Source organism: Osmia bicornis, chromosome 10, assembly GCF_907164935.1.
Source record: "Osmia bicornis bicornis chromosome 10, iOsmBic2.1, whole genome shotgun sequence".
Taxonomy (NCBI): Eukaryota; Metazoa; Arthropoda; class Insecta; order Hymenoptera; family Megachilidae; genus Osmia; species Osmia bicornis.
Genome location: NC_060225.1, coordinates 3,877,490 through 3,894,464, shown reverse-complemented (window position 1 = coordinate 3,894,464; position 16,975 = coordinate 3,877,490). Strand labels below are relative to the sequence as shown.

Sequence of the window (16,975 nt, the reverse complement as noted above, 5' to 3'; positions counted from 1 at the left end):
AAGAGCAACGAGTGTTTTGAGATCAAATACAGAGCTCAATCTCCAGCTAGACATAAACAGAATAATGAGGATGCTCAGGTGAACGAATTGATTCAGGATTTTTATGACAGCGAACAGATTGTTGGTAGAATGAACGGGGAAAGAAAGGTTTCGAAGATGGAGACTATTGCCGAGGAAAATGCTGATGGAAGTAAATTGAGCGTTAGGGAGATTCTGAAGAGATTCGAGGAGCTGAGGACACAGAACGAGGCGCAAGTCGAGGAGAAGTCGAACGACAAGACGCTCACCACTATACAGGAGACCTTGAAGAAACTCGACGAGAAGGTCAAGAGCTACCAGGTCACGATAAAATTCTTGTCCTCGATTAATAAATATTCCGAGTCGGCTTTCTGTGAGACTTGACATTCGCGTTTCCGTTTTTCCTCAATTTTTTTATAGATTCTTGCATTATTACATTGGCAATTAATACTTTAGCTATGAGAATGAAAAGGGACTGTCAGTGGTCCCCAATGGCCCTCAATAGCCCGAGTCTAAAATTATATATATTTAAATTATTCGAGAAAGAAAACAACTAACAATAGCCTCGAATAGCTTTCAATAACTAATATCTAAAATTTTATATGATAGAATTATTATGAAGAGAAAAGGGACTATAAAAAATTTTATAAATATTTTTAATCACAATTGAAAGACACAGTCGATCAGCGACACAATTAATGTACAAACAGCAGATAATCATCTTCGAATGCAGTTTTCCTTCGAATGGATTTATAGTGGAGAAACAGGGTCGTCAACTTTTATATTTTACGACCGATAAAGTTCCTTTTTCGATTAACATGAGCCACGATGTCCTTGGCGACACTTGAACCTCAACCTTTTACGGCTCTGAAAAGCAGAAAATCAATTTCCCGTACTGCTGCTTTGAAAGATTATTCTTCGGTTGAATTTTTGAATTTGAGAAATTGTTGCTTAAAAATGTCTTCTTTACCGTTAAACCGGTAATATATAGTACCGAAATGGAATGCAGACGTTTGATGTCGTACAATTTAGCATAATCCAGCAGGTTCGAGAACATATTAGTAAAATGTTGCCGGCGTAAAGGTACCGTAATTGAAGCCGTGCTGAGTGTAACGAGCGGAACCATTAAAATATTTAAAGAGAATTAATGGTGCCACCTTAGAAGGCATCGCTTCGCGGCCAATTAAGGTTAACGAAGAACGAATTAGAATTTAACGATACCTAAAATAGCTAGTGTATATTTTCATTTTTTTTTTCTTCTATTTTAATCTTGTGCCATGTTGCATGAAAACTCATTTATGTATGTTTAGTTGTAATTAGAATCAGGTTGCAATGTAATATTTTATGTAATTGAAAATTCGAATGCTTTTAATATTCTAAGTGATCTAACTATTTAAAGGTACAATTCTAATTCAAAATCTAAAAAAGTCGACTAGCCCCCTTTTTAAGCTTCTAAAGTTTTTAGGTTTTAAGATTCCAAGATCCTAAGATTCTAAGGTTCTAACATTCTAAGGTTCTAAGATTCTAACATTTAAAAAATGTTAAATTAGAGTATTCTAAAATTCTAAGATCCTAAAATTTAAAAATTCTAAAATTCCAAAATTTTCTCGCAGAATCTTGCAAAATGCAAAATATTAAACACTTGACATTGTTAATAAAACTAGGGAACCTAACCAACCTCAAGAAATAATCCTAATTACACCAATACATGGGATATTCAGATTTTCCTAACAGCCTTAGTTCTAACATATGTATGTAGTTCGACATTAGGAAAAAAGAGCTTTGCACTCCATTCCTTTCAACTTGAAAACCTACAATTTAAAATGAAAAGTATATCAAAACCACATGAACAGAATCATATCACAAAAAACTGCATTAAGAAAAGGAAAAAGGAAACTAGGAACTTATATTACAACCCAATAATAATCACAAAGTTGTAAAGTAATTCATTCTATAAGCAGGCCGGAGAAAATCTAGTGTATGGTTGTTCTTATTAATATCATTAGAGTAACTATGTACATGTTGAAGCCTTCCAACGTATCTCGGATGCATTAACGATTATCTGGGTCAGGGTCGACATCTGCTTATCCTGCTTGCTCAGGTACATTCAAGTTTTGTCAGTAAGGTGTTTCGCGTGTATCGATATACCTGGAGTTGTTCACCGATTTCATTGATAAATTGTACAAGCTACCTAGAAATCACTTAGACGACCATTGAACTCTCTTGCTTTTTGAAAAAAGATGGTCAAATCAAGAAAAAGAATAAGGTAAATGACCCAAGGATTAACTTCAGGCAGAACGAGAAAAAAAAATTCACAACTGTTGTACTTGTTACAAGAGTATAAGTAACAAAAAACTAATTACAAGTAATTTTCTCTCAAGTTAAAATTTGAAACATTAGGATTCACAAGCTCTTGAAATTGAAATATCTCCAAGAAAACTGTGTATATTTTTTTTTAAATTTGATAAGAAAATTAAAAGATTGAATAGGTTTCTCGAAGAACAACAAGTAGCAGTTCTCTTTTTAACGCAATTTACATTCAAAAGCGTAATATTACTAACACGATAGCCATCAAAATTGACAACGTTCTATGGTCCTTTATTTTCGATCACCAGCCGCTTATTACTTTGGAAATTACGGTAAATTGAGGGTTACGTTATTGCAATATCATTCCGGCAACAGCGGCAAGGAAAAATTACTCTACAGGCCAAAGAAATCACATTTACTAAATATATGCCAGATGGAGATGTAATAATGGCAATTGGACGAGGATAGAAATTCCGACTTTCACGACATTACCAACGGTCACGGTAATCCAAATCGTCTAACGCAAATAGTATCGATTTTCTGTCATAAATGACCCATTCAGAATCGAGACTCATCGATCAATTGATAAATAAAAAGTAAGAGGCAGAAAATTAATAGTTTCATAAATGTCCTTCGTTAAAATTCAATTTAAAATTCAAGGATGAACAAGTGCCATTACTTTTACAACAGGTAATTCATAAAATTTTTAATACAAGCTTCTGTTATCGAGAAAATCTCATCAATTTATCTGTTAATAATACTATTTTATAACTTCAAAAACTTTGTTCAAATTTTCAATTTTTAAAGAATTTAATTCACAAAAAAATGAAATATAAATTTTCAATTTTAAATAATTTTTGTGTTGCAACAATAATATATATTCAAGTGCTCTGAATTTTATAGACTCGTGGAAGAATATATAAAATTTTTAAAAAACAAGTAATAATTTTAAACTGATTTAAAATTCACAAGCAAACGACGACAATTTGAATATATTATCAGGAAAACTAATTTCATAAATGTTCTGTACGACCTTCAAACTCAACAACCAATAAAACACGTAACACGGTATATTTACCTGTTATCGTAATTCATGCGAATCACATTAGGTAAGATAAGAAAATCTCGGATATCATTTGCTGACGCTTACACGTGAAATAACATCGAACCTATGAAATCAGGTAACCGGATGTAACTGGAAGGAATGATGGAATAAGTCGGTCGTAGGTCGTTGAAAGATTATTAATTCGCTCGTTCGTCGGATAAAAGGAATAGTAAGGAAAGAGAAGAGCCGGGTCGAATGTGTTCTCCGCATTCCTTCCTCGATTCTGGATCGCGTGCAAGGAAACCCGTTTTCTCGAGAGATCGATCGACGGATCCGAGATATCCGCAACGGCGTTGGTGAAAAGCAGGAAATGCGAGTCGAAAGAGAAAATGAATAATAGGAAAGGTCGAGAAACCCTGTTGTATATCACTGACGAAAGCGGACTGATAATAATCACGATTTTACAACGTTCCTTTACACGGTTAAACGTGATCTTCCTGTCGGAGATAGAAGAACGGATCGACGATGGAAAATGAAATCTAAACTCCCTTCTAATCGTTAGATCGACTATGTCAAGTTGTAGTTAAATATTTGATATGATATTTAATGATTGACGCAATGTTCAATCATGTTTATCATGGAAGTGAAATGCTGTCGTATCATTTCACTATGGATATTATAAGAACGTTTAATGGATTTATAATTGTCGCTTTCTTGGTCAAAAGTGAAACGATTTCCTTTGATCCAGTTAGGCGAATCAATGGAAGCGATGTGAAAGTTCAGTTTCGTATATCACTGTCTAAGAGTCCACTTTTTTAAATTCCTTTTCAATAAATCTACTCTTCTTTTATGTTATTTAAACAGAACTTTTGCAAAAATTTAAATAATCAAATCAAAGGTCTAATTAGAATGTAATTAATTAATTTGAGTGCAGCGAGATCCAGTGTTAAATTTAGAAAATGGAAATAATACGAAATAGAAAATTAAATTCAAAGGGGGCTCTCTCCATGGTCCGCGCTACGAGGGTTGAAATAAAAATGCAATCAATTGTTTTTTAAATTAACCAAATATTATTATTATGATTGCAGGTCGAGCAGAAGCCATTGCACAAGCCGAATCATCACGAGAATCATGTATCTCAGATCACGAAATCGATTCAGTCGCAGACGAATCATGGCACGCCGAATCATGTACAATCTCACGGTCAATCTAATCATGTTGTATCGAACCACGAGAACCACGTGTCTGCGAGTCGTGTGCCGAACCACGTGTCGGCAACGAACCAGACGAACCATCAGAAAAACCAGCTAAACCAACGACTCAGCCCGAACCAAGAATGGAGGCAACCGGAAGACAACGGCAGACTACAAGAAGATGGGATCTACGAGAGCGGACCGGTGGTCAACGATGGAAAACACTCTCTGTTACAATATGCCATGCTCAATTTCAGGCAAAGCACCGAAAAGTTAGTATTTTATTTCTTTTTTTTATAAATAAAATTTCTGAGACGACAGTCAATTTTGAGTGAACCTAGGAAAATTATAGAGGACCATAACACAGTTATAATTTTGCAAAATTATAGCAAATATATTTTAAAATTTTAAATAAAATAATTTCTCTGATAATTTTCTACAATTGATAAAAATTTAATTACTTATAAATTGTTATAACTTTCAAATTATTTAAGATACTGTATTGTAATTTTTCTAAATTACAGTCAGAATAATTAATTATAATACAAGTTTTAATATTTAATTAAAAGGGTTGATAATTTTCTTTAATTTTGCTGCAATTTTGCAAAATTAATACTTTTGACATTTGCTAAGATTCTGCAAAATTAGAACACTCGTGAAAGTCGTTTGACAACTCTAATGTATGTATTCTCGACAAAATTTGTTGCATGCTGTGCACTCTAAGGCTGAACTTCAGTAAGTACCAAAATGACCGTGTTCAGAGAAGATTCTGGGCCGTGACAAAAACACTTTTACCAAATCAAAGCACCGTAGTAAAAGAGAAATTAATGGTAAAACACTAATTGGCCACTCTTACGCAAGAAACACAGACAGACCGTGTTGAGAAAGCATAACGCACTTAGAACTCTCAGAGCAACACCGACCATCTTGGTGAACGTGCGGTCTAACGAGTGTACCATATCTTCTTCTGTCATTATTCTACATTTAGCAAGTCAACGTTTCAAAGTGCTTCGTTTCTTGCCAGGTTAAATGAAATTTATTCAATTAAATCTTAGTGTTCCCTGAGAAGAAGTTATGTGAAAAATAAAGGATTCTGCTTGAATTCGAAAGGTCACAAATGAACAGATGTCTAAAATTTATGTACGTTTTATTTTAATAATAGAGAGTCGTTATTTTATTTAACTATTATTTTACCAAACTGTTGACTGCATCGTTTGAAAATTTAATAAGTTAATAGAAAATTATATAAATTGCAAAAAAAAGAGTTTACACTTATGTTTCAAAATAAATTAGTCTGATTCTCTATGGTTTTTTGTTTTAAAAATAATTGAACAATCCAAAGACACCTGGAGAGTACGAACAAATGCAGTTGTAGAAAGAGGATTCGTTAGAAAAACGATAACAAATCAACGAGATACAGTCGAAGAAGAATCATTAAAACACCTAACTAGAGTAAAGACTTCCTAAACATGACTTTGACAAGTGACGACCACCTAGCTTGTACTCTCAACGGGACTTTTTCTTCCCAGTAACAGCATCCTGCAATGGAAATCCCCTTTAAGGTCTAGCACTCCTTCGACTGTAGGTTTTCCGTTTTGGAAGACTATCACTCACGTCACCTTAGAGTCCCGTTCCTTCGATCAATCAATTCTAACAGTCCCTTCGTGCAATTATACTAGGAACTAGCATTTCAAGTAAAACATCTTGTTCGATACTGCCTAAGAAAAGGATTTGTAGAACCACAAACAAAGGTTTCAATGAAGTAATTATTTTTTGATAGGTTTGAGATGCTGAAAACAGCAGATGGTTCTATAAGTGGCTCACTTAAGGTGATTGAGTCCCTGAAGAGTAAGAAAAAGAATAAGAAGAGCAAGGGTCAACAAGATGGAGCAGAATGGACTTGGAAGGAACAGGTGGATCTTGTAAAATACTCAGCTGTGCCAATAGAGCAAAGTCTGTTAAGGCTGGATGCAGATTTGAGTGCCTTAGCCGTAGAGTGCTTCCTATGTCTGATGAGATACATGGGTGATCAGCCATTACCTCCAGACACTAGCGAAGTTAAATGTGTCTACACTATTCTGATGGTAAGCGATTGAAATATAAATTGATTGTTCATGGAATAATTTAAGATAGACAAATTCTGTATCTTGTAAGAGTGTCATGCTATATAATTGGTATTAGAAAGTTGGACTGAGCATTATCTTTAGTTTCATATATTGAGATAATTTCAATATAGGACACTGATTTCATGTCCTACTTTCAATGCAAGAAGTTTTAATTTGTTCTCAGCTGTTACTTCTAAAGATTTCTCCTCTATCAGCTAGTTGAATTTGATTGCATATAATAAATTCAATGGTACATCAAAAACTTATAAACCTAATGTCATTAATTTTATATGGAAAGAAGAGTTTTATGATTTCCACTTTAATCTGCCCCATCAAGTAATCAAGTTTCTCTATTTCTATTTCATTACAGCACTGTCACAAATATGAACTCCTTAGAGATGAAGTGTACTGTCAGTTGATGAAACAAACTACCAATAACAAGAGCCCAAACCCTGATAGTTGTCAGCGTGGATGGAGAATTTTTAGCATAGTTGCTGCCTATTTCACCTGCAGTGATGGCCTAAGACCTTATCTTACTAAATATCTTGAAACTGCTGCCTATGATAAAAGAAGAGCGTACCATGGAACAGCCACGGTATGTCTACAGAATCTCAGGAAAACAGTTAAATATGGAGGAAGGAAGAACGTGCCTAGTGTAGATGAGATCATGGCCATCAGTGCTGGCAGGAATGCAAAGAGACAGATTTATAGACTTCCAGGTGGAACAGAGAGGGTTATCAACACAAAATGTACTACTGTTGTGCAGGTAAATCTCTAATTACTGTATTGAAATAATTCAAAGCTAAGTCTTTGGAAAAATTAATGAATAATATTCAGTAATATAAAAAAATTCTTAATAACTGAATACTAATAAGAATTCTTGACCGATCCTTAAAGGAAGTTAAAAAATCAGATGGAAATGCATAAAATATTGTAAAACATAATTATTAACTAAAAATTACTTAATTTACTAACCCAAAACTTTTTGCAAGTTGCGCGCTTAACATGTTCGATGTATTCACATTTCAAATTTTATTATTTTATAGTTTATACCATAAAAAAAGTATCGCCAATTATTATTTAACATAAAAATAAGAAAATTAGTAACTTACATTCGTAGAAATGTTGTTATTTCTTTCTTGTTTGCACTCATAAAATTATTGAATTTCGGGCACCAAATCACTATAGCCACCTGGCGGCGATAAATCAATTGTTTGGCGGCACTTGTCGCGCAAATTTAAATTTTTGCAGCATCATTGCCTATTTTAAAACTTTTTTCCTTTAAAATAAACACAGTGTATTTAATCTGATGTGTATTTTATACTTTCTATAGGATGTTATCGAGGAGATGTGCAACATAATATCCGTCAGGAATCCCCACGAAATGGATGAATTTTCATTATACTGTATCGTCGATGGTGATGCGTTTACTATGCCATTAGCAAGAGATGAATACGTTTTAGATGTAACTACGGAACTTCATAAAAATCATCAAGTGTTCTACCTAATATTCTGCAGGTATTCTATAAAAATTGCTTATACATTAAATAATTTAACCAATAATAAAAAAACTAATTCTTTGTTCTATAGATCCACAAAAATAATAATATTATTCTATCTACGTGTGTAATTCAAAACTATTAATTAATTCATATAATTGCAGCTGAAATAATATGTATTTTAAATGGTTGATGCAATGTTTTTCGTATTCAGATCGGTTTGGTACTATCCCCTCAGACTGGATGCACCACTGTACATAGAAGTTGTGTTCAATCAAATTGCTCCAGATTATTTAGAAGGCCTTCTATTGGTCTTACCTGGGGAACATTTACCTCAAGAAGTCATAGTGAGTCCTTCATAGCATATTATATCTTTCGTAGTATATTGAACATTTTTTTCTGACATTTTAATTAATTTTTTTCTTGATTTTTTTCAGTATGATATGGCACAAATAGCAGCTCTTTTACATAGGGCAGCAGATATGACCCACGAACCGACTACCAAGGAAATTAAATATTTATTACCAAAACCAGTGCTCAGTTTAAGAGATCCACGACCTCAACAATGGGCAAACATGGTCCAGCAAGCATGGAACAATGTACAACATAATACAGTTGCTGCTTGCAAGGCTCAAGTACTCGGTTAGTACTCTTTATTTTAATTAAAATCAGGGTGTACGAGTGCAGTAATATAGAAATTTTTTCTATGAAAATAATATGAAACACTGGATTAAATTAGAATTGTGGCTCTTCCCATGGTCCCAATTTATGGTTTAATTAATTTTTCAGAAATTTTGTGGAAGTGGCCATTATTCGGGTCCAGTTTCTTCGCCGTGAAAAGGGTGCCGGAAGGTAAAGAAAAGGGTGGGGATCATATTTTAGCATTGAACAGACACGGAGTGCACTTTATTGATTTAATTACACACGTAAGTAACTTAATTATAATACTAAATTTTTAATTATCCAAACATTACTGCAAATTAAAATTATTTTAAAAAATCCTTTAAATATTAATCTCTGATCTCCTGATAAATTACTTCGCTGTTCATTTTGAAGATCGAAATAAACTCAAAGTAAATTAAAATTTTAACATAATTAAACAGCAGTCGATAACTGAGTAATAACAATAGACAATAATTTGCAAAATTTGCAATAAATTTCAGGAAACATTGTACCACTACCCGTATTCCGAGGTTATCTCCACCAGGAAAGTGAAATCCGAAGAGGGAACCCTTTATTTGGACATGAAATGTGGCAATTTGATGCAGCAACGTATAACAAGGCTCCAAACAGAACAAGCTCACGAAATATCGCGATTAATTAGACAATACATCACCATGGAACAACGAGCAACCAATGCTCAAGGCTCTGGAATTGGATTTGGCATGAGATAAAATTTTCTAGCTGCATCATAATATTGTTTAAATTCAATTAATCACAAATCTATGCTCTTTCATCAATGATCGATTAAATAACAAGAGCATTGTAAATAGAAATTTAACAGTAACAATTGTAAGTCAAAAGAAGGTAGTGACTATTTTGTTGGATGAAGGAAGATAAATTTTGTTGTACATAGAAATTTATTCAGAATTACCACAAAACTAAGAAAAACAAATATCAATCATTTTATTCTTAAGAATTCTGAATATTTTAAGGAGAGGCTATTTCGAAGAGAGATTATTTCATCAATGAAAGAATGAAATAAATTTCCTTCCTTGAAATGGTTTCTTCATCGCCAATGAACCAGACGACAAAAACTTTTTCTAGAAGAAAAAACTATAAATTTAATCTTTTGTTATTTATTTATTAACGAATTTGGTTGAGATTATGGAGAAAACAAGAATACCATTCGAAAGTCTTGTAAATACATCTAGTTAGTTGCTGAAAAATAAGAAGAATAAACAAAAGCACAATAAACATTCTCAACAATAATCTAACAACATTCAATGACTTTTCAAGGGAATTTTTTTACATGAATGAACAAGTAGAAGGTAGTAGTATAGATCCAACAACAGTCCAATTTACAGTAACAATTTATTATTAATCTTAAGAGAGACTAATTATACAGTCTTGAAAAGAAGAAACCTTTGATTTTCTTCTGTAAAGTACAGAGGATGTTAATGAAGAAGATGAAGAATGCTCAAGTATCTAAGCAATTATTCTCGACTCTGTAAATACGCGTTTAGAAACGTTTAGAGAAAGAGAGAACCGAGTGAAAGAAGATAGTTAGTTTGATTTTCAAGAATAAATCGAGAGTCCTTCCGGTTAGTTTCTTTTTTCTTTTCTCTCCTTGTGACGACAAGTTTCATGAAATCAAAATGAAAAAAATTGTTGATCACGTTGGATGATAAATATTGATGTTGAATAGCATCGATTTATTTATACAGAAGTGTAAGAAAAAGCAACGACACGGTAGAGTAATCTAAACGATTTGTAAATCCGATTAATGATTAATCTTAGCGAGTACGTTCCGATGGAGACTAACAAGCTGCGGTTATATTGTTTATCACAAGATGACATTATTATTAATAATTGTATGTATGCGTATTGATGTGAACGGAGGTGTTGATACTTTATATTAAAAAGTTTCTACATATATTAGAACGCGTTTGTTGTTCCACTCCTTTTGCTTTGTCAGGGGATTGCAAGGGTGAATGACGGGGGATAATAATGACAGTTAATGAAGGTACTACATATTATATTAATCATATTAGAAATAACAGAAATTAGAAAAAGAAATTTATTGTAGAACTATTTTTTTTACGAAGAATTGAAAATTCTTACTCTTTTATTAATGAAAAAACTATGCATTAAAATTTGATAGCAAAAGAGTATATTTTAACTTCTAATTAGGATATATTGAAAATTATTATATATTTGTTTAATAATACAGGCAGTGAAGAACAAATGTTATTGAATTTCTGATAAATATTTATAGAAATGTTAAGATTTTTATAAATTTTACTATTTACAAGAATGGAATATTAAATTGAGGAAGGCCTCAAACATAATACTTATGATTCTTTTAAGTTATTCAAGGGTATAATTGCAAAAAATGCAATTGGATTTCTAGCACTAAAATTAAAAAAGAAATTTTGAAACATATAATATATATAAAAATACAAAATTCAACCAATTTAGCTTATTTCTAAGCTCAAGAATCAGTGTATAATTTCTCTCATACGATTAGCACCTCGAAACTTAATTTGAATTGAATTTCAATCACTTTCTGGTGTGACTAGGACTAGAACCTGGTGTTTTCGTTTTCGTCTCTTGTGGCCAATTGCTAGCTGTATGTCGAACGTATCCAGGATCAGTTGGAGTTGAGGGTGTTCTCACATTAGGCGTTTGGGTCCCAGTAGTTGTAGTTCTGAGCGAACTAAAACATTCTTCGAGCATTTCAATTTCATCTTTGGTTCTTTCAATATCTCTTTCATAACCCTTTGGTGGAGGTGGTACATTGAAAGACACATCTCTATTCTTTCTTTGACTCTTGGGCGAAGTTTTTTTCATTCGAATTGGTACATTGTCGTATTGACTTGTGTCAGAGTATCTATGAAATGAACAAACGAAGTGGAGAATATCATTCAATTTCCTAATTTAACCTTTTAGTTTAGTACCAACGCTTTTTGATTATTAACCTTTGGAAAACAGATGTCATGAATTATAGTCATTTCGATCCACAATTAAAATTTATTATATAAGGATTTGAATTCTAAAATTTTAATATTCAAAAATTTCAGGATTTCAGAATTTAAAAGTCCTGTTACAAAATTTCGAAATTCCAAGATTTCAAATTGCCAAAAATCCAGAAATAAAAAAGAATTCTAAAATTTTAATATTCAAAAATTTCAGGATTTCAGAATTTAAAAATCCTAAATTTACAAAATTTCAAATTGCCAAAAATCCAGAATTAAAATATTCCAATTTCAAAATTTTAGAACTCCAGTCATTTTGATCCGTAATTAAAATTTATTATATGATAATTTGCACATTCGTATATTGACAAATGATTGCCATCTCACCTGTATCCATCAAACGTAGCTTCATCGACGTCATGTTCAACTTTCATGATCTTCACCCCGGGATTAATCATTTTCGCGAACATCGTTTCACCCCTGCTATTACTTTCAATCGGGAATCGAGGTGTATCCACTTCATCAACAGGACGTTGATAAATATCATGAGCTTTGTACACCACTGTAGGCATTTCCATTCTGTGCATCATTTTATAAGAATCTCTGTTAGCACCTTTTTGCCTCTCAGAGTCTCGATACATTTGCGAGTTTCTAAGAGCCTTTCCATTTTCAAAATTTTGAGTATATTCTTTCTGTTCTCTGTTATCTCGATTGAAATTGTCATTTTCATCATCTCCATAAGTGTCTTTGGTACGTTGATTTGAAGAATGATCTTCCCACCTTCGAGGATCTTCAGACACCTGTTGAACCGCACTCTTTTGATGCTGTTCCTCTACTTTATCGAATCCATCGTTGATGTTACCGTTGTCGTCCTTTTTGGAGATTTTTGGACTAACTTTCGGTGACTTTGTTTCTTTTTCAGTGCTTAAGGTGGTTATTTGCCGTTTCTCTATGGTATTTTAGAAAAAATGAAATTTTTCCTTTATTAACCCTTTCATTGCAAAAGCTCTGCTCTTAAAATCCAGTTAATTACAATAATATTACTCTAAATAATCAAATGATATCAAAATTCCACTTTTCTTCTCACATACCTCTCTTATCAGTCAAGTGTTCCTTCATCCCTTCTTTATCCTTCTTCTTGGGAGTGCTCATTAATAAATCAGCGATAAAAACTAGCGCAGTCAATAAACACAGTGCCCCAAAAACCGCAGCATTATCTACCAAATCTTCAGGGACATTTTCTATAGACGCCATAGACAAAGCCCCAACAATGCCGAAAAGAATAACCCCCAATCCAAGAAAGAACAGCTCCTGAAATAACGAAACAAAAAATACTTGAATTCTACTACCTTTTTTTTTCAATGTAAATTTCAATCTCATTGAATGCATACAAGAATCATCGCGATCAGCCTATCCCCAGTTATGAGTCATTAAATAAATCACAACACGCTTATTACGTGGCTAGTTCGCCAAGGATACTGTTATGCATGTATTTTTTCTAAGCTGTTTGCATTAAGGACATTTTTAACCTTGCCCCTCAATGACAGCACCGGTTAATTACCATTACCATTATTCTCACGGTATCGTTGATACGTGCGCTCTATATTTAACCGATTTCTCGCATCGATCTACATACATCGGAAAAAACGAGGAAAAGTTACCTTGGAAGAAGAATTTTTTTTTTTTATTTGATGCAGTTAATATGTCAGTTGGTAAATGAAGAAGGAGTGTTAGTAGAAAAGGGACCTCGTACCAGGAAGGATATTGGAAATGTATAATGATTCTTCTGATTAACATCGTGGGAGCGTCTGGTGTTATACCTTGGAAGAATAGTTGCTGCTTAATTGCTGAAGAATTTCATTGATTTATCATGATACAAGATCTTGCTTTGTGTAGAAATTATGCAAATGAAGTGTGGTTTTTTCCCTGGGATTCTGTCATTAAAAATTTATAAATTATGTTATCTCACGAGGAAGTTAACGTGTTCCGTGCTGCGAGAAATTTGAAAATTATGTTGTATTTATTTAACTTTCCTTTCGGTTTTTTCCACTATTTCTATTTATAATATTTTCTATTATAAGTGAAGGTTTATTATATATAATGCAAAAATTTCATGATAGTGAATTAAAATTTAAGAAGTTTTATATTAAAATATAGCACTGCAAAATTTTCAATTTTCATTGACCATTGGTGTAACTAGACAGGGGCCAAGGTGAGCTTGATTTCAAAAATTTTAATTAGATCCCTCGCTTTCTAAAATTTCAATATTTCAAAATTCCGAAATTCCAGATTTGGAAAATTTCAGAATTCCAAAATAGCGGAACTTCAGTTTCAAAATTTTTAGATTACAGATTACCAAAATTGCACAATTGCAAAACTCCCATTTCAGAATTCGAAAGTTCCTAATTGCCAAAAATTTTAGAATTCAAAAATTCCAAAATTGCAAACCTCCAATTTCAATTTCCTAAGAGACTTGGCTCACCTTAGAATAAAATCCTGCTTACATCATCGTCCTTGACAATAATCCCTACGATTATTATTCACAGATGCTACATTCAATTAGAAAATGAAATTTTCATAAGATTAAATTTTTACACTTAAAAGGTTCATCAAAGAATAGAACAGAAATATACGATAAAATCATTGTCGTTGAAGGACGCAGTACCGCGAAGAAGAAAGAATACCTTGAAGAACCGAAACAATACGACTATTAGGGACCTAGTAACTGCTTGCGTAATTCTTTACCGAGGAAGAAATGAAGAGTTCATAGAATGCATGTTCGACATTTCGTTATGACTCAGCTATTATAATAAAGGAGACAAAACTTGGAAAAGGAAATATGTAGTTACCGTTTTTCGACCATTAAGTTCCCCTGTCGCAGCAGCAATAAGAAGACCAGTTGTGACTATTATATAACCACCGCAAGTTGCTGTTGCAAGAGCGGCGCCTATATTGATGAAAGAAAAAAAATTGCGTTCTACATTTCTATTATTCAACAATTAGTATCTGCAAATTGCATTAATAGATCCATATTAATCCTTGGACTGAATAGGAATTTAAATTTTTCTTTTTCAGTATCTTCAGCTTTTGAGAAATTTTATTTAAGAAAAAGGAAATGCAAACTTTCAATTATTATAAAAATTGAAATTCTAAGATAAAGATGCAAATCTTATTTTATTTTCAAAATAGAAAATTGAATATTTCAAAATTTCTATGTTCAAAAGTGTTATAGATAAATTATTATAATTTTCAACCCTTCCTCTTAATTAATGTGAAAATATAACATTATAAATATAAACAAACCTATTGCACCCCACGTCACATTGTTTAACAGTGACCACTCTCTGCTACGACTTCTCAAATAATGGAACACCCTTCGACTCTCGTCATTAGTCACCCTAAGTGCCACCACACAGGCAATACAAAGTATCTGCAAGTTAAACATTATTTTTATCCAATATTTTTCTCATTTATTTTTTATGGGTACTTAAATCCATTTTATACACACCACTTCGATAATTCTGATAAACACTTTGCGGTTCCACATATTATGAACGGAAGAACGACGTCAGTGTATAAGAAAGAGTCAAGGAAAAGAACGACGCTGACCCGTTTGCATAATTTTCACTTTTCTTCGTTGCATTACCATGTAGCTTCTGTAATCACACAAAATTCATAGTATCATTATATTTAAATCGATCCATAAATTCAATAAATATAATTAGGGGAAGATTTTCAAAAAGGTGGGAGAGACGGATACTTCAAACTCCCAAATTAGAAAAAAGGATTAAAATTTCACTTTGCTGATAGTAATAAATATTTGATTGGTTTTTGTATTTTCAGATGAGGTTTAATATATTTTTTTTCGTTTAGGATTTCCAAGAAGCAAAATCCACCACTGCTAATTGTAATTTTGTATAATTTGGCATTTTAATTAATTTTCCAATTGTGTTAATTATTTATTATTTTACAATATCAGCAAAATTTGTCTATATTCCATTCAAATCTAAAATGATTTTAATAAATTACAATAAAATAGAATAGTAATTTACTACTACACAATTAATTATCTTTTTTCACGTTCACAAATATTAATTACACAAGATGTCTTTAAGTTTTCTTAAATTTTTTTTTTGGATAATTAATGGGATGTAAAGATGTAAATTAGCGATTGTTAAAGAAATAATTGAAATTCACATTTTATCTCATCAGTTTGAAAAGTATCGAAGGAAAGGGTTAAGAGAAGAACACTCGATTCGCGACGCGCTCGAACGACAACTGAAGAGATAGAGAGAATCGTAGTTCAACTTACACAAGCTATATCTTGTCCCGTAATAAGGTCTGCGTACCTGCAGGTAACAACAATGCTACCTATCGCAAGGTGCATTGGCGCAGGACGGTGTGAATTTTCGCAATAAACACCATGGAAATGACTAACCATGTGTACCTTGAACCGGTTCGATAAAGCATTTTGTTGAAACGACGAGCATATTCGAAAGAAAATATTTTTAAAGAAGCTCCTGTTAGGTAAAATTAAACAAGTGGGAGAATTATAAATAATACAAAATTGCAATATAAATTTGTCTTTTACTTGAATTTAATTTGTGGAAATTCCATAAATTCTATCAATTCTAAATTTTAACTGGCATATAAAAAAAAAATTGCAATATAAATTTGTCTTTTACTTAAATTTAATTTGTGGAAATTCCATAAATTCTGTAAATTCCAAATTTTAGCTGGCATATAAAAAACGAAATTGAAAAATATGTTAGTCTATGTATCAATATTAAATTCAAAATAGTATATTCAAAGATATACATAGTGCTTACTAAAAACTTATTAAATGATTCATAATCTGTGAAACATGACAGAAACATTAATGTATATAAGATACAGTAAAAAATTGCCTAGACACGACAAATTGCTCGTTTAACTTCTTGTATGTAATATCTAAGTTTCTTATTGAATCATGCTGTGAATCACTTGCGAGGCCTAAAATTAAATTGTCTATTTTACCGGAAGTGCGATGATTCGTTTTAAACAATTGTAGATTCAAACACACTTCTATAATTTACCAAAATACACCCATCCCCCGATTTACATGGTACTTTATTTACACGGTTTTCTGAGGAAAATCAATAATCAAATTATTGCGACGCATGTGACGTTG

The 16,975-nt window shown here is 32.4% G+C and overlaps 2 protein-coding genes across 4 annotated transcripts in view; one reads left to right on the top strand and one right to left on the bottom strand.

Moving 5' to 3' along the window:
- The window catches only part of LOC114877907 (unconventional myosin-XV), a 62,005-nt gene extending 51,240 nt beyond the window's left edge, over nt 1–10,765 (top strand). For all 3 annotated transcript variants that reach the window (XM_029191039.2, XM_029191037.2, XM_029191038.2), the window contains 8 exons: nt 4,459–4,835; nt 6,344–6,647; nt 7,039–7,434; nt 8,002–8,186; nt 8,382–8,514; nt 8,605–8,809; nt 8,957–9,093; nt 9,331–10,765. In XM_029191039.2, the coding sequence (XP_029046872.1) occupies nt 4,459–4,835; nt 6,344–6,647; nt 7,039–7,434; nt 8,002–8,186; nt 8,382–8,514; nt 8,605–8,809; nt 8,957–9,093; nt 9,331–9,561 (1,968 nt within the window). In that variant the 3' untranslated portion in view covers nt 9,562–10,765. The remainder of the gene's footprint in view (nt 1–4,458; nt 4,836–6,343; nt 6,648–7,038; nt 7,435–8,001; nt 8,187–8,381; nt 8,515–8,604; nt 8,810–8,956; nt 9,094–9,330) is intronic.
- A 218-nt stretch (nt 10,766–10,983) lies between these two features.
- LOC114877908 lies at nt 10,984–16,082 on the bottom strand. The gene is made up of 7 exons (XM_029191040.2): nt 16,003–16,082; nt 15,314–15,461; nt 15,109–15,235; nt 14,655–14,752; nt 12,897–13,116; nt 12,193–12,754; nt 10,984–11,720 (listed from the first exon to the last, which is right to left on the bottom strand). Exons 2-7 carry the CDS (start codon nt 15,350–15,352, stop codon nt 11,390–11,392), a joined length of 1,377 nt encoding a protein of 458 aa, XP_029046873.2. The 5' UTR covers nt 15,353–15,461; nt 16,003–16,082; the 3' UTR covers nt 10,984–11,389.
- Nucleotides 16,083–16,975: the final 893 nt, after the last annotated feature.